This window comes from Lytechinus pictus, chromosome 7, assembly GCF_037042905.1.
Source record: "Lytechinus pictus isolate F3 Inbred chromosome 7, Lp3.0, whole genome shotgun sequence".
In the NCBI taxonomy this organism is placed as follows: domain Eukaryota; kingdom Metazoa; phylum Echinodermata; class Echinoidea; order Temnopleuroida; family Toxopneustidae; genus Lytechinus; species Lytechinus pictus.
This window is the reverse complement of record NC_087251.1, coordinates 8,345,875-8,368,007: the sequence shown is the minus strand read 5'-3', so window position 1 is coordinate 8,368,007 and position 22,133 is coordinate 8,345,875. Positions and strand designations below refer to the sequence as shown.

General features: G+C 36.6%; 1 protein-coding gene across 1 annotated transcript; it reads right to left on the bottom strand.

Annotated features, from left to right (window-relative positions):
• Window positions 1-890: 890 nt before the first annotated feature.
• Window positions 891-22,057, bottom strand: LOC129266049 (aqualysin-1-like). The gene is made up of 5 exons (XM_064101353.1): window positions 22,052-22,057; window positions 17,638-17,779; window positions 7,610-7,794; window positions 6,707-6,878; window positions 891-4,195 (listed from the first exon to the last, which is right to left on the bottom strand). The coding sequence occupies exons 1-5, from the start codon at window positions 22,055-22,057 to the stop codon at window positions 4,023-4,025; spliced, it is 678 nt and encodes a 225-aa protein (XP_063957423.1). The 3' UTR covers window positions 891-4,022.
• Between the last annotated feature and the right edge of the window lie 76 nt (window positions 22,058-22,133).

Below are 22,133 nucleotides of genomic sequence, written 5' to 3'. Positions count from 1 at the left end.
AGTATGAATTGGTCCTGTCGCATTTTTGTCAATTTTTGCTGCCCCTTCCCTCTTACTTTACCTCTTAAACAATGGAGGAACGTTTTTATCAGTCTATAAGGGTCAAAGAAACTTTGGAGATATACTTTTGTGTGTGTGTTCTTTTTTTGTGGTGTTGTTTTTTATTTATGTTGTATTTTCTTAATTTATTATTTCTAGGAACCTGCGAAGAATTCAATTTTGGTTATTAGCATGCAACTGACTTTCAATACTTACAAAGCTGTATGAGGTATGTCCCTCATTAGACCTGCTTGTGTGAATATTGATGCTTTGTAAATGGAGAATAAGTTTTGATGAACACCTCGTGTGTAACCGCACATATATCTTATCCACTTTTGGACTCATTCAGATATGATGCCCCAAAACCTCAGCACTTTTTTAAACATAGTTTTCATACATGGTGAGGCAAATTGCATCAATAATGCTAAATTGCTAATCATTGTATGCTTCAAGCCTCAAAAAGTCTGAAATTGCTTTATAGACATCATAAAGATTTTGCTATTATGGTATTGGTTATTTCATAACAATTTTGTTATTACATGAGTCATGTTGAATGGTGTCATCAGATTGTCCAAGCAACTCAGGAATGATTATTTTGAGCCATATTGTTGAGATTTTGCACTAACTATTTTTAATACTTAGTTTGCAGATTTCTGTTAAATGATGCTTGCCTCTGCTATGTATATTTGGATACCTAATATCCTAATGACTGTTTAAAAAAAATGTTGCTGAGTTTCGAGGCACCATGTTTGGACTAGACTTCATACTTTCTAAACAACTATTTCCCATATCTTAACTATTTTGTTGAAATATTTTTCTAACAAATCTTTGATTTCTTTTTTTTTTCATATGATTGAGCAGTAGGCCTGGTATATTTTGTTCAGCTGAGATTGCTGCTAATTATGATGTTCACCAATTCTAGACTTTATGAAATTGTACATATCTTACTTTATTGATTTTTCCTCTTGAGTGGGAAAGTGCAAGCGAATGCTCATTTTTTAATGACGAAAGTAAGTTACCTTTCATGTTCCATCCTCCAAAGTTTTGGGTTGGAAACATTTGGGTGGTCCGTCCATCTCATTTGGTTTTTGTGATATCATCATAACCATTTGACATATCAAATATCATACTGGAATTTACGTTCATTAGGTCAAAATTTACAGGTTGCAGTTGTATGACTAGTTCCTTGTTTCTGTTTTGTCTCTGATCAGAAGTTTAAGTTCAATCGTATCCCATATGCATGCACACATACATGTAAGAAGCAATGATATTAGATTTGGAGCCAATAGTCTATCACTTCAATTACTGTGTCAGCAGTAATACAATACATTCTATAAAGAATGAACTAATTTTATTTGATTCAATGTTCCAATTGAATATTTTGATAATTTTACTCAAATATGCAAAGTATTTCATTTCTGGTGAGGGCACTAAGGCATTTATTATTACTGCCTGCAATTGATAATCCATTAAGCCCTTTATTGCTATAGATGTAATTCAAATAGAATTGCTTGATTATTTGCACTTCATTTTCTTTAGTATGTTTGCTATAAGTACGTTGTTATAAAGCTGTGATAGAGTATCATGTCATGGTCACAAAGTATTCAACTAATCACTATCCTGTCAATATTTTAAAGTGAACTTCAAGTAATCTTTCAAAATCTAGATGAAAAAAGAAAATGTTACTATCTAGAGACATAAAAAGCTAGTTCTTAAAGAGGTGCTTAACATTTGTAAATGATGAGCTATATGGGCACATTGATAACTCTGATCCCAATCATTTCTGTTTATATTTATGTGTGTGTGTGACATGGGAATATGTGTTGTATAAAAAATGAAAAATAACAAAGTATTCACTTAAAGGTTTTTTGCACTAGTGTACAGGTATGGTAAAGCTACGACAGGTAAATTAGATATGTGATAGCAAGAAGCAATTCCTCTTTTGAAAATATAGTGACTAAATTTCTAGCAATTGTATCAGTATGAATATTTTTGTTTTTCTTGGTTCAAGTTGTACAACTTGTTATATCTGTAAATATAGTGTACATTTTGTCTGTATATTCTACTGAGAGAATATCATAGAGATTAAATATTGCAATTTTCCCAGCTTTGAGACAACTATTTCTTTAAATAGGGGGTGTAAGAAAACGTTTGTGCAAGACCTCTGCATATTTGAAATGAATAAATGTTTTGCGCAGATGTCTCTTCCTTTATTTCTTATGGGAGTATTGATATTTTTTTGTTTATCCATATGACGACATATGGAAATGAGTAAAAACAGAAAATGTTAATGTGATGTCTTGAGTTCTTCTTGTATTTTGTAATGCTTAAAATCTGAATGACTGGATGCCCTGATGGCAGTAATGAAAATCATGATGCAGATGATGAGTAGGATAATTACGATGTTGGGATGAGGGTGATTAGGAGGAGCATGACTTTGATGATTATAACGGCCATGGTGATGACAGTGATGATTAGGAGGAATATGATAATGGTGATGATGATATTGGGATGATGATGATCATTAGGAGGATGAGTACTACAATTATCATTTTAGGATGATAATATTAATGATGATGTGCTGTAGATAATGATACACAATACTTAAAAAAGAATCTTTTAACATTGTTTTGTATTTTCTAAGTCCAGGCTGGCGGTGCATTCAGTTCTGATGAAACTTCCAAATCCCTTAAAACACTTCATCATTCGGATTGCCGCTAAGGACATTCCACTTATTTATCCCAGAGAGATAAATAATATAATTCTCTGGGGAGGGTTTCATGAAAGGACTTGTTGGACATTTTTCTGACAAGTCTGACAGTTACCACATTAACGGCTCTCCTCAGCCAATCAAAATCAAGGGAAGTTGTCAGATCTGACAACCTGTCGGACAAAAATCATGATGAAACGCTCCACTGATTTCTCCTCGTCAGTTTGTATATTCATACATTTTGTTATTCCTCTCGTACAATGAAGTCATCGGTGACCTCTCGAAAGCCTAGTCATCATCACCTTCTCACTCTCTCTTGCTCTCTCCCTTTCTCCGCCCCCCCCCCCTCTCTCTCCATCCTACCACTCTCCCTCCATCCACCTGGGCCACGTCTTACAAAGGGTTCCGATTATGCGATCAACCTCGGCTACATGGAAATCCATCAATATGTTTTTTTATCCACAGTAAATTTGCACATTGTCCTTTCTAAACAAAGAGAAGCACATTGAATGTGAAAGAAAACAATGGATGTATGACTATGCATCATATCTAGAAAATATTTTGAACAAGCATGAATTTTAGATATTGGTGGTTGCTGGCTTACTATAGTTAATTGTGATTGATTGGATCAATCCCGGAGCAATCATGACTCTTTGTAAGATGAGGCCCAGATCTCCTCTCTTTTCTCTCAGCTTCATGCCGCCCACCCCCCCCCTCTCCCTCTCTCTCTTGCCAAGTTTATATCAAGATGACAACTTTGGTCTGACTGCTTTTGAAATTACTTTATTGAATAAGGCTCCTTACATTAATTGCTTACTAATCTTTAAAATGTGGAAATGTATATAATTATTGCAATTCAACAAATTTTGCGGACTTGTGTATATTCTTCATTTATAACTACTTAGCTTGGTTTTGGACTTGATTGGACTGAGACTTTACCCTTTTTATCGTAGGAAATAGACAAATGAGCACAACATGCTGTTATTTCAGGAGTCGACAAACTTTTTAAAAAAAACTAATTTCTCCTTATTTTGACGTCATATCTTATCGTCCATTATGAAACTTTTTTCTCTTTGTTCGAAAATGGGCACTGTGTTATCTATTTAAAGTAACTTGAGAACTTCCGATGTTGCCATTAGGCTTCGTATTGCAATCAATTCTAATACACTTCCCTTCAAATAGATCGATATGTAATCTTATCAATGAATACTATTGATCATGATAATGATTTTATTCATCAGTCATTAGAAGTGATAGTAGATTGTGAGCTTCTTTAATCACAATAAGCAAGTCGGTTTGGTGTATCATAAATGGGTCCATCCATACAATCACCTATCTTGTCTAGAGTACTGTTTTCAATGATCGAAACGTAAATTTCCTCGACGTCTGCTTGAGTATATTCTGGATTCGACGCGTATTTGTTAGAAGCCATAACAGCAGCAATACCTTCGAAGAAAGAAAGGAAAATACCATTAAAAAACAAATCAGTCATTGTCAAAATTTTTTAAATGCAAACAATTACAGGGCTTCGTCATATATTATATAACTAACCAACATCCAGTTTATTTGAATATAAATATTGAAAAAATAAGCGTATAGCAAAATACTGACAAATTAACCAAATGTTTGTAATATAGCAAAATATTTCATCTTAACTTTTCACTAAATTTCACGAAAATATTTTGCACACCAGGCGCGTATCCAGGATTTTGCACCCCGAGGGCCAGACCTAATTTTGGTGCCCCCACTCCCGCCAGGCAAACATAGGTGCCAATGCATGTTGAATTATGCTATTTCATAATCACGTGAAAATGTGTGCATGAATAAATATCCATATGTTGTACACCACTTTTTTAAAGGAATAAATGCGACCAGGTAAGTGTTTCATAAAGCCATTTTTAAGTTGAGAGAGACTTTAAGAACGAATCACTGGCAATTTCCACAAGGGGGGGGGGGCACAGCCGGCTCATCCCCCCCTTTTTTGGGCTTGTCAAATTGTTTTGTGGACATTCTAAGCACATTTTATAACCATGAATAGGATGGGTATCTGTGTAAATTGTGCGAGAGCGAAGCACGAGGTAAAAAAAGGTGATATTCTGAATCTGGAATTTCTAAGCACTTTTGGTTATCATGAACAGGATGGGCATCTAACAATGCTTTCAATGCGACCGCCAAACTGTGAAACATGAATTTGGCGCCCGAAAATTTGAATATGAATATGGCGCCCCCTCCCTAGGTTGAACATAAGTTTGGCACCCCGCGACAAACATCAAATTTGCGCCTCAAAGGTCGAATATGAATTTGGTGCCCCCTCCCTAGGTTGAACATGAATTGGCGCCTCAGGACAAACATCAAATTAGTGCTGTGTTGAACATTAATTCGGTGCCCCTAGGTCGAACATTAATTCCGCACCCCCTATGCCAAATATCATTCCGGCGCCCCTATAGTAAGACATTGATTTGGCGCCCCTAAGTTTGGCGGGCCCCTAGGTCGGACATCAATTCGGCGCCCCCCCCCCCATGTTGAACATCAATGCGGCGCCCCTAAGTAAAACATCGATTCAGCCCCCCTAAGTAAAATATCAATTCGGCGCGCCCCTAGGTCGGACATCAATTCGGCCCCCCCCCCCATGTCGAACATTGATTCGGCGCCCCTAACTAAATCATCAATTCAGCGCCCCCTAGATCGGACATCAATTCGGCACCCCCCCCCCCCCCTATGTCGCATCAGATGAACATGGTGAGATAATAATATTTCTGGTTTTCATGAATTCCTAGAAGAGTCAACAAAATGTCGCTTTTTCAAGTCAATATTTATACAAAATTTTAAGCTCGCACTTCGTGCTCGCGTGGTTTGGTTAGTTTGGTTAGAGAGACATTTATGCTCTTCATGAATTCCTAAAAAGATTCTTCAAAATGTCGATTTTTTTGGTCAATGTATACAACAAAAAAATTCCAGCTCTCGCGTGGCGCTTGGATTTCTTGCTTAGTGAGACACATATCGGAAGAATATTAATGTCCCATTTTGAGGTTTGGATTTTACAAATTTTCAGCTCGTTCTTCCCGCTCGCATTATTAGTGAAATTGTGACATTTTTATGAATTCCTCCCAACAGCCTTTATGTTTCTTTTCAGGTCACTATACCTGGCTGTTGAACCATGCACGCCACTGATTGCCTGACTATTCCACTAAAAATGATCACTATTCCTGTAAACTTTTACTTCTTTGTCATCAAATCTACAAAACAGGAATATAATATATTTACTGTATAAATCTATTCCCTCCCCCCAAAAAAAGGGGGTGTGTGAGCATAATTTGCAAATGACCCGTTCGTGCATAACTGATATGTAAAGTCAAGCAAAACTTTCATACGTCATAACTTTCTTCTTTTACATCCTAAATGATGAAATGTTAGTGTATTTGATTTTAATATCTTTATTTAAATCAGTTTACGGTACAATAGGAACCAGGGCCCGTAGGCCCGCACAATATTTTTTTTTTAGTAAAACAGAAATGGATATCTTGAAAGTTGCAGTTTCATAACCTACTGGAGATGAGAACAATTTTTTTTTCATGTAGTAAACAATTTGTCATTAAATCACCCAGATAAATTTCCAACGCTTTGTATAGGCAAAAATTGCAAATGTATCAATAGATTTATTTGTTTTTATTTATTCTGAATTACCATATTTTGGCGTTAAATTCTAGGGAGGATGGTGATTTTCTTAAAGTTTATTTGAATACATAGAGAAAAATCCAACAAGCGTAACGCTCAAAATGTCATCAGAATCGGATGCAAAATAAGAAAGCTCCCCCCCTCCCTCTCTCGTCTTTAGGCACCCCCCCCCCCCCCCCGCCTGATTGGCAAATGGATGGGGCACTTGTCGTTTCATGCCACCATATTCTCCCATGCTCATGAGTGTGCAGATCCCCCTAAAACAATGGAGTACATTATTACCTGCCACATGAGGACAAGACATACTGGTTCCACTCTTAGTAGATGTTGAAGTTGGGGAAGAAATACCACAACTTGTTATGGAGGATCCAGGAGCAAAGATATCAACACATGTACCGTAGTTGGAGAAGTATGATCTCTGGTCATTTACGTCCGTTGCACCCACGGTGATAGCCTATATATAGAAGAATCCATCAACAATCAAGTCAAACAGCACAAAATAAAATAAACTTGAGAATTTTTCATAACAACAAGATGATTTGAACTACCATGTAATGATTTCAAACACTTGCGAAAAGGTTATTATTCGGATGATGATTTCAGTCTACATGCATTCCGTTCAAATTACGACAAGTTCAGATATGAAAACTTGCAGCAGCTTTATTTCCGTTGGATACAGCCAACCTTTAACATAATGAATACTTTAAAAATGCATTTATTAAAGGGGTGTTTTTTCAGTTATGGCCGCGGGCCGCGCGTGCACTCGTTATGGGTATCAAAAACACCGATTAAGACTGGTCAATAGTCAATCGCAGGGTCAAACGTATTAGGGTATTTTTTGTCCAAAGCTTAATTTTAAGACTAGCCAAACGTGTTTAGGGTATGTTTTTTTCCCCCAAAGCTTTTTCCCCGGGGTCATATTCTGGTGAAAACTTGTTAAGGGAGCAAAATGTGTAAATAAAGCCCGCGAAAAACTTGTGTAGTGGGTTATTTTGCACACAGAGAAAAACTCGTTTAGGGGGTGTTTGGAAATAATTTGGCCACGCGTGTGTACAACAATACATTTGACTGCCCCCTCCCCCCCCCCCCCCCGTCATTTTCGAGACAAACCCCCCTCTCCCGTCCTTTACCTTTACCTACTGGGTGATCTGGATCCCATAACTATATACTAAAACTATAATTTACTTCTGGTGCAGAAGCAGGTGACTTCAAGCAAGCATTGCCGTCATTATTGCCAGCAGACACAACCACAATATAGCCAGCATTTCGACAATTCTTAACGGCAGTATTTTGTGCATCAGACTGAGAACCACCGAGAGACATAGAAACTACACCGGGTTTAGTTCCATTGGCAGCAACCCAATTCAAAGCTGAAAATGAAAATAGTGATAAGTATATGAAATCCAAGCTTTATATAACAGGCAAAGGCAAACATCGTGATTCAATTAAATTCAAAATAATTTATTGGAACACTTTCTTTACAGCAAAAACATAGATGCCAATTAAGTTTACATTATTTTCATAAAATACATTTGATATTGAAATGGTTAAGTAGTACAAACTAATTATAATCAAATATAGCCATACAGGTAACAGAGTCACTGAAACTTGATAATATAGGTACACTATGTAAAAGATGCAAGTATACAGTAATATTCTTCATTCTTCTTAGATATCAGAAAGAATGCAATAGCAGCAATAAAAAAGCGAACTTGATAAAATTGAATCGGCTGAAATGGAGAAAGAAAAAGAACAGCCCATATAAGGTGAGAGTAAGAGAGAGAGCGCATGAAAGAGCAGAGAGAAAGGAGGTGAAGGGGAAGATTCACCTTTTCCATATTAGATCATATATCAAATGGCAGGGAAAAAACATAATGGAACTATACATGCACACTGTCTTAATCCCGGGAATGGGGGCTACCCCCCCTCCCTCCCAACTATTCGAAGAGGGAGGGTGGCCTGAACACTGTAAAAAAAATGAAGTGCTAATTTTTGTATAGTGACTACACTACAAGTGCTGACTTTATAGTTTAAATTTGATTTGGGCCTGATTCGACTTGATTTGAATAAAAAGAGAAAAATTCAACAAGCATAACACTGAAAAATTCATCAAAATCGGATGTAAAATAAGAAAGTTATGACATTTTAAAGTTTTGCTTCATTTCACAAAACAGTTATATGCACATCTCGGTCAGTTTACAAATGAGGGAACTGATGACATCACTCACTCACTATTTCTTTTGTATTTTAATATATGAAATATGAAATATTCTTATTTTCTCGTCATTATCATGTGAAATAAAGTTTCATTCCTCCCTGAACACGTGGAATTCCATTATTTTAACATTTTGTGGTTCAGGCAAGGAGGTCCTAATCGTCAAATTCATAAAAATTGAAATATTGTATAATTCAAACAATAAAAAACAAAAGAAATAGTGAGTGAGTGACATCATCGACTCTCTCATTTGGATGTAACTGGCTCGTTCACATAACTTTTTTGTTACAAATAAGCAAAACTTTGAAATGTCATAACTTTCTTATTTTACATCCGATTTTGATGAAATTTTCAGTATTGTGCTTGTCTTATTTTTCTCTATTGATTCAAATCAACATTTTTCTGAGGTGGACTTGACCTTTAATGGAGACAAAAGAAAATCACAAGTGTGAGTACTAAAATGCATAGTGAATGGAATACTGGCTAAAAACACAATTTTAATGAAATATAATATTTAAGATGCAAGTTATGTGTCACATTACGTCAAACCCCCGTTTGGAGAAAGACCGCAGTTCAGATTGCAAACTGCGGTTCTAGACCCCAATTTTCATTTGAAAATCTCAATAACATTTCAAAGACCCGATAAACCCTTCTTGGCCAAGTAATCCCTGTTGTCTCAATTTCACCTCCACAGGCTAGTAAATGAGCGTTGAGCCAAGGACGAAATGATAAACAACAGCTGTGCTATTACGTAAGACTTCTCTGCCTGTAGTACCCAGGACCAAAATCCAATTAAAACCAGTTGGATCTCCAACTGGTTTCAATTGGTTTCAACCGGTTTCAATTGGTTTTAGCTGGAATTTAACAATTTCCAGTTGAAACCAGTTGGGCAACTGGAAATCCTAACTGGAACCAGTTGGGTAACTGGAAATGACTTCCAACTGGAAATGATTTCTAACTGGAACCAGTTGGGTAACTGGAAATCCTAACTGGGACCAGTTGGGCAACTGGAAATCCTAACTTGAACCAGGTAACTGGAAATCCTAACTGGAACCAATTGGGTAACTGGAGATGACTTCTAACTGGAAAGGTGGGTAACTGGAAATGAATTCTAATTGGAACCGGTTGGGTAACTGGAAATTAAAATGGAACCAGTTGGGTAACTGGAAATCCTAACTGGATCCAGATGGGTAACTGGAAATGATTTCCAATTGGTTTCCAATTGGAAATTTTCCAGTTACCCAACTGGATCCAATTGAAACCAGTTAATTTGCATATTATCTGCCAGTGTGCACAGATTAATGTTTTATGAGAATCATCATCATTTACAATGTATCTATTTAATTCTTTTCAATTTTAAGAACCACACTTGTTTCAGATAAGTGTTTAGAATACTAAGCAGTGAAAACCATGTTCACATATGTTATATATTATAATTACAAGAGATTCAAAGATAATTAGTACACCACTAACTGTTACCAAATTACATCAAATAAAAATACCTATATTTGAAGATCTTCCATATAAATATATACATATGAAAGTCTATATTTTATCAATGCCCTTTACATTGGTATTAATAGACATATAACACTGCTTTCGTGTTGGCATGAGCAATAGTTAGTGCAAATGTTAATTAATTTGTAACTAATTAAGTTAATTCCAACTGCAAGTTCCATTTGGATCCAGTTGGAAACCAATTGGTTTCAACTGGTTCCATCAGTTGAAACCAGTTGCCTACAATTGGTTTCAACTGGAACCAATTGAAACCAGTTGCCTCCAATCGGATTTAACTGGTTTTAATAGGGAAATTAGAACAACTGGAACCAATTGAAACCAATTGCCAACTGGTTCCAGTTGCCCAATTGGTTTTAACTGGAACCAATTGTCAACTGGTTTCAATTGGAACCAGTTGTTCCAATTTCCCTATTGAAACCAGTTGGCCAACTGGTTTCAATTGGTTTTTTCCTAATTGGTTTTAACTCGATTTTGGTCCTGGGTAGGACCTTCAGAATGAAATTATTCGATATTCGAATTCAAATGGAGGTTTTCGTCATGATATTATGCTGTATTTTGAAATTCAAAATGGCCGCCATAAATCCATTATACATTATGTACAATGCGAATGGAGAATCTAATTTTCACAAGAATAAATGAGGACCATAAAATGCATGTAATTTGTGTATACGAGTAAAATATTGTCTGAAAACATGTTTTCTGGCAAAACATATCATTTTTTTGTCATGCATGAGATAAATGCTGTAATGTAAAATTCAAAAGGGCCCCTACAGGCCCTAACAGTATTATCTACAATGTAAATGGGGACATGTACTTTTGTAAAGATTTGGATTTGCTTCATGACGAAAACCTCCATTTGAGAACACCATACCCCAATTTCCCTCAATCAATTTTCTTCTCCAAGTACGACAAACCCACTGCCCCAAGCAAGCAATAATATTTAAGTATCAAAACACCTGTTTCTTGACCTCGGTCCGAAGAAAACACAACAGCCCGAGCACAGTCTCTGCAAAGCATACTGTAATTTTATTTACTTACTTTCCTTATTTCGAGGTCAATTTTCTTCGTTCGAAATTGAAAATGGACTAACATTGGATTTCTGAATACAATATGCGCATGGTATCCACTCGTCAATGTAAGTGCCCCCCCCCCCCCCCCCGGGACGATTGAGCACCATATACACGTAATTGTGATCTTTTAGTAAAATACATGACGAAATACCTCCATTTAGGATTGCTATACCCCAAATCGTTTTCACCAATTCTCTTCTCCAACCACTATAATCCCGAAATGCCCTCAAGCAAGAAATTTGAGTATCAAAACACATGTTTCTTGACCTCGGTCTGAAGATAACGCGAGAGCCCAGCACAGCAGGGGGTCACACGGCACGATTGATTGCAACGTGTCTCAGCAAGGAGATAAATCAGATATCACTCTAACTCCTTGGTCTAAGAGCCTGCTATGGAGTTCCGTGTATACACGCGGTGAAGTGCAACTTTTGTTCTTCTTTCTTCCTTCCTTCCTTTCTTTCTTTCTTTCCTTCTTTCTTTCTGTCTGTCTGGCTGTTTTTTTTTTTTGTAGGCCTATTTTTATTCATCCACCCCCTTTTTACACCTCTAAAGAACCTGCATTTGCCAATCATATCTGTAGGCCTATTAATGTCCTTTTCTCAAAGTTGAGGTATATACAAAGAACATTAAAATACACAGGCCAGCTAGCATTATGAATCATAAAGTTTGGATGGCATTTCAATGTTCTATTTATATCAGAACGTTTTATAATTCACAGGCATTATTAGCAGATGATCTTTTCTTTGAGTGTTGTTCTTTCTCTCCATTATTGTTCTTATTTTGTAGGCCTATATCCTGTGTATACGGTAAACCTCCCTCTGAAATACCTTTCTTGGTTTCAGGTTTTCTTTCAGATTTGTTTCCACCCCCCCCCCCTCTCTCTATTTCTCTCTCTCTTGCTCCCGACTGAAAGGACAGGGCGCTAATTTTAATCACCTCATATTAGCAGAGTGACAAATTTTGAACTAGAAAATAAATCAGGCATTTATCACAATCAAATATGGGCATATTCAAATGGGTCGCTTGATCAAAGATAAAAAGGGACACCTTCCCAACTCATCAATCGCCTGAACTCGCTCTCCAACGATGAACATTTTGACTAACAAAAAAATTAGCACAGCATATCTACGTTAAATATTTAATGGTGGAAACTAAAAGTGAAACTATCCAAAACAAACAGTGGAAACGATGCAGCGCACATGTTCAATTTACCGGAGAACCACGTATGGTAAAATGGTACGTTTGCGATTAAAAAGATAGTTACAGTCATAGTTTGTATTCAAATTATGAATAAGACTTTGGGGGTAAAAAAAATAATGATTTCATATTTTTTTACATATCAGCCGCATGATTATTCTACTGTGTATGTTGGTATGCCATTACTTTTTTTTTTTCGAACGTTAGGACTGTATCAATGCGCGAGTGAACGGCATGCATCCATAGAGAAGTATACTAACTACGTTACTAGTATACATCTCTATGCATGCATCCCATATTTTCTTGCTGACGGACAGAAACTATGGGATGCATCGTGTGCGCAGCGCTTTAAGGGCAGTCCCTGCATGCAAAGCATAACCTAATTTTTATTCGCTTATTTTCCTTATTTCGAGGTCGATTTTCTTCGTTCGAAATTGAAAAAGGACTAATATTGGATGTCTGAATACAATATGCCTTTGAAAACGTGATTAAATATCGAAGACAATAATTTAATTCCGAAGTTCCTTCTTCAGGCAGAGAAGTCTTACGTAATAGCACAGCTGTTGTTTATCATTTCGTCCTTGGCTTTACTGGCCTGTGGAGGTGAAATTGAGACAACGGGGATTACCTGGCCAAGATGGGTTTATCGGGGCTTGGAAATGTTCAAATGAGAAATGAGAGTTTCAAACGAATTCTGGGGTCTAGAACCGCAGTTTGCGACCCCAACAGCGGTGGGACAACAAATGGGCTATTTTCGTAATGATTTTCTGAAAACATAATTTTGAACAAGATATATCAGTTCTTCTGTCAGGTAGGTGATAAATATTGTATTTTGAAAGTCAAAATGGCTGCTACAGGCCCCAACAGCATTATGTACAATGTGAATGGGGACAAATGATTTTAACAGATTTTGGCTTTGCTTGACTAAATGGTGTTTTATGAGTGAAATATTGTCTGAAAACATGACTACTACCGAGATATATAATATCATCTAAAATTCAGGTAATAAATGTTATATTTCGAAATTCAAAATGGCCACCATATGCCCCAGAGCTGCCAACCTGAACAAGAGTATTTCAGTATTTTCAAGGCTGAAAATCAGTATTTTAGTGAGGAAATTAGTATTTTCACAGGAGTACCATATGATAACACATACACTGAAACTTAAGAAATCAGTATTTTGCATGAAACCATCAGTATTCTTCTCTATTTTCAGTACTAAATACTGAAAATCAGTATACTTGGCAGCTCTGAATTGCCCTTTCGTGAAAATTATCTGTCCTCATTCAAATTGTACATAATACAATAAGGGCCCATGGCAGCCATTTTCCATTTCAGAATGAAGCGTTTATCACCTTAAAAGAACCAGAATTGATAAACCTCGTTAGGAACCATGGTTTTAGACAATGTTTCACTCATACATCACAATAATGCAATACTTAAAGTCAAGCAAAGCCAAATTCTGTAAAAATGATATGTCCCAAATTAAAGTGTACATACTTTTAGGACCTATGGCAGCCATTTTGAACGTCAAAGTACAGCATTTATTACCTCCACGACCAGTATGTTATATATTTATTTAGAAATCATGTTTAAGATACAAAATTTTCTCATACATCACAGTTACATGCATTTTATGATTCTCACTCTTGTAAAAAGTAGATTCCTTATACGCATGTAACATAATTTAGTTACGGCTTGTATCAGCTATTTTGAATGTCAAAATACAGTATTTATCACTTACATGGCAGAAGAAATGCTATATTTCATAAAAATCATGTTTTCAAATAATGTTTTATCATACAACAGGATTTTATTGATTTCATATTCAAGTAAATCCAAATTCTTACAAAATTACATGTCCCCATTAACATTGATAATACTGTTAGGGCCTTTTGGGGCCATTTTGAATTTCACAATACAGCATTTAATCTCATGCATGACAAAAGAAATGATATGTTTTGCTAGAAAACATGTTTTCAGACATTATTTTACTCAGTGATCACAATTACATGTATTTTATAGCCTGTACTGAAAATTAATTTCTCCAATCGCATTGTACACCGGGGGGGGGGGGGGGCACTTCCGTTGACGAGTGGATACCATGCGCGACCATGCATGGGGTCTCGAAAAGGATCTGTATAAAAAACAGTATGAATAACTATCATGAACTCTTAAATCATGATGTAAGATTGCAAACAGTGAGTTATTGAATGATATTTTCACTATTTCTCATTTATTTTATCACGATGTTCCATCAAGTGAGTAGCTGGAAAGTAATTCCGGCGGCTAGCTCAGCTCTGCGCGCGCTGCACGCCTATACAATTACAATACACACAACACCCAGGCATTGAGTGTACTATGTCGACCCGCAGTTCATGACCATGCAGCGATCCCCTGGCGTCTCTTTCTTCTTTCTTTTTGTCTTTGACTTCATTTTTATATCCTCTGGATCATTTCCACTCATAGCTCATTCCACAGAAAATCTTGAATCAAACGTACTATTCTTCTCGGCCTTCTGAGTTGTTTTCTATATTTAATTACACTAGGGGTCACCGTCACACATACAAACGCAATTTGCAAGTGAGTTGAAGACAGCAAGAAAGGTATGCGGTATGTACGGTATAGCTGCGCCGGAGGGGGGGGGGGCCGTTCGGCACAAAGCAATTCCGCAACCAACTGTGCTTTTTGCAATAGCCGCGTCACACGCGGATAAATATGTCATAATAACACGTCTGCTACGTTATTGACTGGTGAGAAGATCTCGATCAAATTTCATATTATTCGCCTTGAAATTATTCCTTTAGGGTCTATGGTATCATTCTGAGTGAATTTACATATTTGGAATAATAATAGTACGGCCATAAATATACTTTTAATCATTCCCTCTTTGCAAGTTCTCCGGCTCGCAAATACAACTTCAACTGCAGTTTATTCCATTATGACTTGTTTCGCCACGGACACAGTCCCGAAAGAAAACAGGGCATTAAAATCGTCTAAAATCGCTACGAAGAAGAACAATTTTAACAATGTAGGGACATGTTATTGACTATATGACTTTGAATAATTATTACTTCCTTTCAATATCGATCAAATAAAATCAATAGCGATAAAATGAAGTTTTGACACAAAAGTAAATATGAAGGCATACGTGCATAGTACACAAAGCGGCACTGCCTTGTTTACTACACCGGGACCGAATACCCCCCGGTGACGTCACACTCAGAGAACACCTGTCTCGGTAGGCATTGTAGGAGCGAACTCAGGGAAAATGGGTAGGGATAAATCGTTCAAATTCACTATTTTGAAAAACGAAAATGGGGGGTCGAATCACCTCTTAGTATTTGGGGGTTGTAAGGTTGCTATTAATGTAAATATCTCAATATTTGGAATCGTCTTCTTAATTCAACTTTAACAGGTATTGGAAACAAAACGATACTCTTGGCAAATATTCCCCGAAATGAACCCCTAAACAAGTACAGGAATGTTTTATTGTTACGGATCCTTCGGTCGTCGGCTTTACCTTATTTGGTTTAGTACGGCCCCACCTTCTACACCTCGCGCAAATCGGACTCTAAACACGAAGTGTTGGGGCAAAATGGACATCCTTTATAAAACATTTTAATTTTGTTTTATCATTCCCGCAAATTCGACCCTAAACACATAATTTTCCTAGCGAAATAGACACCCTTTTTTCATTATTTTTGTGTTTTTGACACCCTTATCACGTTACGTATGTAACGTGCCCTACCGTGAAAAGGACATCCTTTTTACGTGTTTCTTTGGTCGCGCATGGTATCCACTCGTCAATGTAAGTGGCCCCCCCCGGGATTGTACATAATGTATAATGGGCCTATGGTGGCCATTTTGAATGTCAAAATACTGCATACATCACATAAATTGCATTTATATTTCGTTAAAAATTATGTTTTTTAGCCAGTATTCCACTCGCTTAATATCTTAATACTAGAAAGTATGCATTTTAGTACTCACTCTTGTGATTTTCTTTTGTCCCCATTAACATTGTGCATAATACTAGCTGTCAGGGCATTTGGTGGCTTTTTTAATATTAAAATGCTTTAATTATTACATTCATGACATACCAAATGATACATTTCATTAGCAATCATGTTTTCACCCATTATTTCACAAAAAAATCACAATTACTTGCATTTAGTGCTCACTTTTCTGAAATTTAGTTTTCCCCATTCATATTGTGCATAATATAGAATACAGGGGTCTATGGCAGCCATTTTGAATATCTAGAAAATATTTTTTGTCAAAACTTGTTTTTTCAGAGAGTATTTCACTTTTCAGAGAGTATTTCACTCCTGCAACACAACATACATTTTATAACCAATGTGCGGGCAATTTCATAATTTTCATGGGTAATTTGCATATTGGCAGCCATATTGGATTTTGCCAATTTGCGGAAAAATGCTCAAGGTTACACGAGTGGCATCATTCAGATTCGTAATCAGCACCCTCAAATTGACAAGAAACCATCAAAAAATATTATATATATGAAAAAACAAGGTTTGGTCAATTTTCTATAGGGCCTATCCTGGACTATAAATTAATTAAGCAGACCAATTAGAATGAAAAATAATCACCCTTTTATGAATTTCATCTCCCATAGACTTTGTACACAAAGTATAAAAATGAGCCATTTTCGGCATGACATCGTCTCATAAAAAGTCACGTGGCGTCGCGATGCTATACCCGTATGTCGCGAATTTGGTCTGACTGAAATTTCCACGAGACTCTAAAGAAAAAAGTCAAAAATTTTGCGGCGTTACATTTTTTCGTTTCGGAAATATCGCGCGAAGCATCAAGAGGGGGGGGGGGGGGGCATCACAGCCCCCAGTCCTTTTTGGGTTAAATGAGACAATATATATGGCAATAAAAGGAGAATGAAACCTTTGGAACAAGATAGCTTGTGTGAAAACAGAAAAATCAAAGAAACAGATCAACGAAAGTTTGAGAAAAATCGGACAAAAAAAAATTTTGCATTACCAATGTGAGGATCTCCATAGCATTAGTGATTGCAATATTCAAATGCTCATAACTTTCTCATTATTTGTCTGATTTTTCTCAAACTTTCTTTGTTCTTATTCTTTGATTTTTCTGTTTCGACACTATCCTACTTATTCCAAAGGTTTCATTCCCCTTTAAGTTAGGGTATACACACACATTTTTTAATAGATCATTACCTGCAATGCTGTCACTCTTATAGCCAGAACCCTCACAGTTTAGAGTACGCAGTCCGTAAACATTTGCTTCTGGAGCAACACCGTGAACATTACCTGCGATAGTACCAGCACAGTGAGTTCCATGCCCGTTGCAATCTACCCCCTGAAATAATAACAAGAAAAAATGTATAAACGTTATGTGATCCTATTAAAGTCTTGTGGATGGGGGCGATCATCACACCTAAATGCAGTGGCGTACCGTGGGTCATGGCATGGGGGGGCACCAGCAAAAATGTTGAGTCACTTAGTGGGCGTGCGAAGCGCGCTCAATTGCCAGGTATAGGCCTACTGAGCTAATAAAGACATTTTAAGGACTGTGCCATTAAATTGAAATGTATCTCACTGATCAAATAATGCGGGCGCGAGCTGAAAATTTTTAATATTCAGACCTAAAAAAGGACATAAGAATTTTTTTTTGTAATCATGATACGTCCCTCACATTTAGGCGACTTTTGAAGCTCTATAGCAAAAAATCAAGCACATGGACCCATGTTCATTTTGCATATTTGAAATATCCAGGTGTTGAAGAGTCTATGTGCAATGTATGATGAAAATGACATGGATTTTCAATGTTTGGGAGCAAGACTACGGAACCATCAGCATTTTAGACGGTATCACTTTTTCTTGTTTTCGGCGCATTTCAAGCCAACTCACAATACTTTGGACACTGATAATATGAAAACGAGCACATAGACCTCGTAATTTTAATGTTTTAGCGCCTTTAGAATATATTCCTCTACAAATCTAGAGTATGGTGAAAATGACATGGGTTTTGAATGTTTGGGAGCAGAACTACGGAACCATTAGACATTTTGGACGTATTCGGCGCATTTTGGGCCGTTTCAAGCCAACTAGCAACACTTTGGACACTGATAGTTTAAAAACAAGCACATGGACCCCATATTTTCAATATCTTAATGTCTTCAGAATATATTCCATTACAAATCAAGGGAGTATGATGAAAATAGCATGGATTTTGAATGTTTGGGAGCAGAACTACGGAACCATTCGTAGTTTAGACATTTTGTACGTTTTCGGCGCATTTTGGGCCGATTCAAGCCAACTGGAAACTACTTTGGACACTGATACATGTAGTTTAAAAACAAGCACATGGAGCCCATATTTTTAATGTTTTAACCTCTTCAGAATATATTCTTCTACAAATCTGGAGAGTATGAGGAAAATGACATGGATTTTGAATATTTGGGAGCAAAACTTTGGAACCATTCGTATTTTAGACATTTTAGACGGTAGAACTTTTGCACGTTTTCGGCGGATTTTGGGTTGTTTCAAGCCAACTCGCAACACTGTAGACACTGATAATTTAAAAACGAGCATATGGACCCCATACTTTTATTGTTTTAACGTCCTCAGAATATATTCTTCTACAAATCTGGAGAGTATGAGGAAAATGACATGGATTTTTGATATTTGGGAGCAAAACTTTGGAACCATTCGTATTTTAGACATTTTAGACGGTATTAGAACTTTTGCACGTTTTCGGCGGATTTTGGGTTGTTTCAAGCCAACTCGCAACACTGTAGACACTGATAATTTAAAAACGAGCATATGGACCCCATACTTTTATTGTTTTAACGTCCTCAGAATATATTCTTCTACAAATCTGGAGAGTATGAGGAAAATGACATGGATTTTTGATATTTGGGAGCAGAACTACGGAACCATTCGTATTTTAGACATTTTAGACGGTATTAGACTTTCGCAGAATTTCGGCGGATTTTGGGCTGTTTCAAGACAACTCGCAACACTTTGGACACTGATAGTTTAACAAGTGGAATGCCTCTGGCGGTCTCACCTGCATCACGCGATTCAATATAGCAGCAGTGCTGATTTTGAAAACTATTATAACTCGCACAAGATGTTCAGTGATACGTGGTTACTCTTATTTAAACGTTTTATGAACTAGACCAATACACTTACAGAGATATGATGGTATTTCAACAAATACCCCCAATGTGGCCAAAGTTCATTGACCTTACATGACCTTTGACCTTGATCATGTGACCTGAAACTCGCACAGGATGTTCAGTGATACTTGATTACTCTTATGTCCCAAGTTTCACGAGTCAGATCCATAAACTTTCAAAGTTATGATGGTAATTCAACAGATACCCCCATTATGGCCAAAGTTCATTGACCTTTGACCTTGGTCATGTGACCTAAAATGCGCACAGGATGTTCAGTGATACTTGATTACTCTTATTTAAACGTTTTATGAACTAGACCAATACACTTACAGAGATATGATGGTATTTCAACAAATACCCCCAATGTGGCCAAAGTTCATTGCCCTTACATGACCTTTGACCTTGATCATGTGACCTGAAACTCGCACAGGATGTTCAGTGATACTTGATTACTCTTATGTCCAAGTTTCACGAGTCAGATCCATAAACTTTCTAAGTTATGATGGTAATTCAACAGATACTCCCAATTCGACCAAAGTTCATTGACCCAAAATGACCTTTGACTTTGGTCACGTGACATGAAACTCAGGCAGGATATTCAGTGATACTTGATTAATCTTATGTATAAGTTTCATGAACTAGGTCCATATATTTTCTAAGTTATGCTGTCGTTTCAAAAACTTAACCTCAGGTTAAGATTTGGTGTTGACGCCGCCGTCGGAAAAGCGGCACCTTTAGTCTCACTCTTCTATGCAGGTGAGACGAAACAAGCACATGGACCCCATATTTTCAATATCTTCAGAATATATTCCATTACAAATCAAGGGAGTATGATGAAAATAGCATGGATTTTGAATGTTTGGGAGCAGAACTACGGAACCATTCGTAGTTACAGACATTTTGGACGTTTTCGGCGCATTTTGGGCCGATTCAAGCCAACTGGAAACTAGTTTGGACACTGATAGTTTAAAAACTAGCACATGGAGCCCATATTTTTAATTTTTTAACCTCTTCAGAATATATTCTTCTACAAATCTGGAGAGTATGAGGAAAATGACATGGATTTTGAATATTTGGGAGCAAAACTTTGGAACCATTCGTATTTTAGACATTTTAGACGGTTATAGACTTTTGCACGTTTTCGGCGGATTTGGGGCTGTTTCAAGCCAACTTGCAACACTATAGACACTGATAATTTAAAAACGAGCATATGGACCACACATTTTTAATGTTTTAACATCTTCAGAATATATTCTTCTCCAAATCTAGAGAATAGGATGAAAATCACATGAAATTTTAAGTTTTTGGGAGCAGAACTACGTACGGAACCATTTGCATTTTAGACGTTAATGCACCTTTCTTGTCAAATGAGGGCGCTGCTGACTCCAAATAGATATAGTTTTGCCAATTAAAAGATATTCTCCTACTTTGGAATCCACTTAGTTACATATCCTGAAAGTTTGATGAAGTTTGATGCCATATCGACAGAGTAAAAATGATTTGAACTCATTTGGTGAATTCGTGAGGTCTAGAGAGTCATAATTCTCTAGATTGCGCAACATTTCATATCATTCAAATACGGCGAAATTGAAGTCCCGTAGAAAAATAATATGCACATGAACCTATATTATTTTTTGCATTTTTATAATGCATACCAATGAAAATGACATGGACTTCATTTTAACTGTGAAACCTCCTTAAATCAACAAAAGTAAAAATAATCATACATGATTTTCATTGACTTTGTATATATACGGAATAACGTTTTTGAGCAATTTGGGGTCTGACACGCAATTAAATGTTGCGTAGTTTCGGAACCGCGTACTCGGGCCTCGTAAATTTAGTATCGAAAGATGCGCAAGACTTGAAAAGTAAAAAAGTCGGCTTGCGGCGCGGTCAAAAAATTTCACGCGGCGGCGTAGTTATTAAATTTATTAAGTTAAATACCGTAAGGGTTTTGATTGGATTGATTGATTTATTGATTTCCGTTTCACAATTGTATATAATATGATAAACATAACATGACAAGGTCGAAAATACTATTATATATAACATAATCATAGATTTAAGGAACACCATTCAATAAATAAAGTTACCTAAGATGACATTTATATTTAAAAGTAAATGTAGAACGGAGGGTCTTGTTGAAAAAAAAGCAAAGCTTGTACAAAAGGCAAGCCCCTAACTTAGTTTCATTACAAAATTACAACAAAGAAATATTAGGTCGTAAAATCTATAGAATTTTTTTTGAAAAAATTAACACAAACAATTTTTGCACAATTTACAATAAAACGTCAGTAACTGATGGATCGAGTGAGAAAATATTTTGTTTCATTACGTCAAACCCCCGTTTGGAGAAAGACCGCAGTTCAGATTGCAAACTGCGGTTTAATACCCGAATTTGTGTTTGTAAATCCCAACAAGTGGAATGCCTCTGGCCGTCTCACCTGCATCACGCGATTCAATATAGCAGCAGTGCTGATTTTGAAAACTACTATAACTCGCACAAGATGTTCAGTGATACTTGGT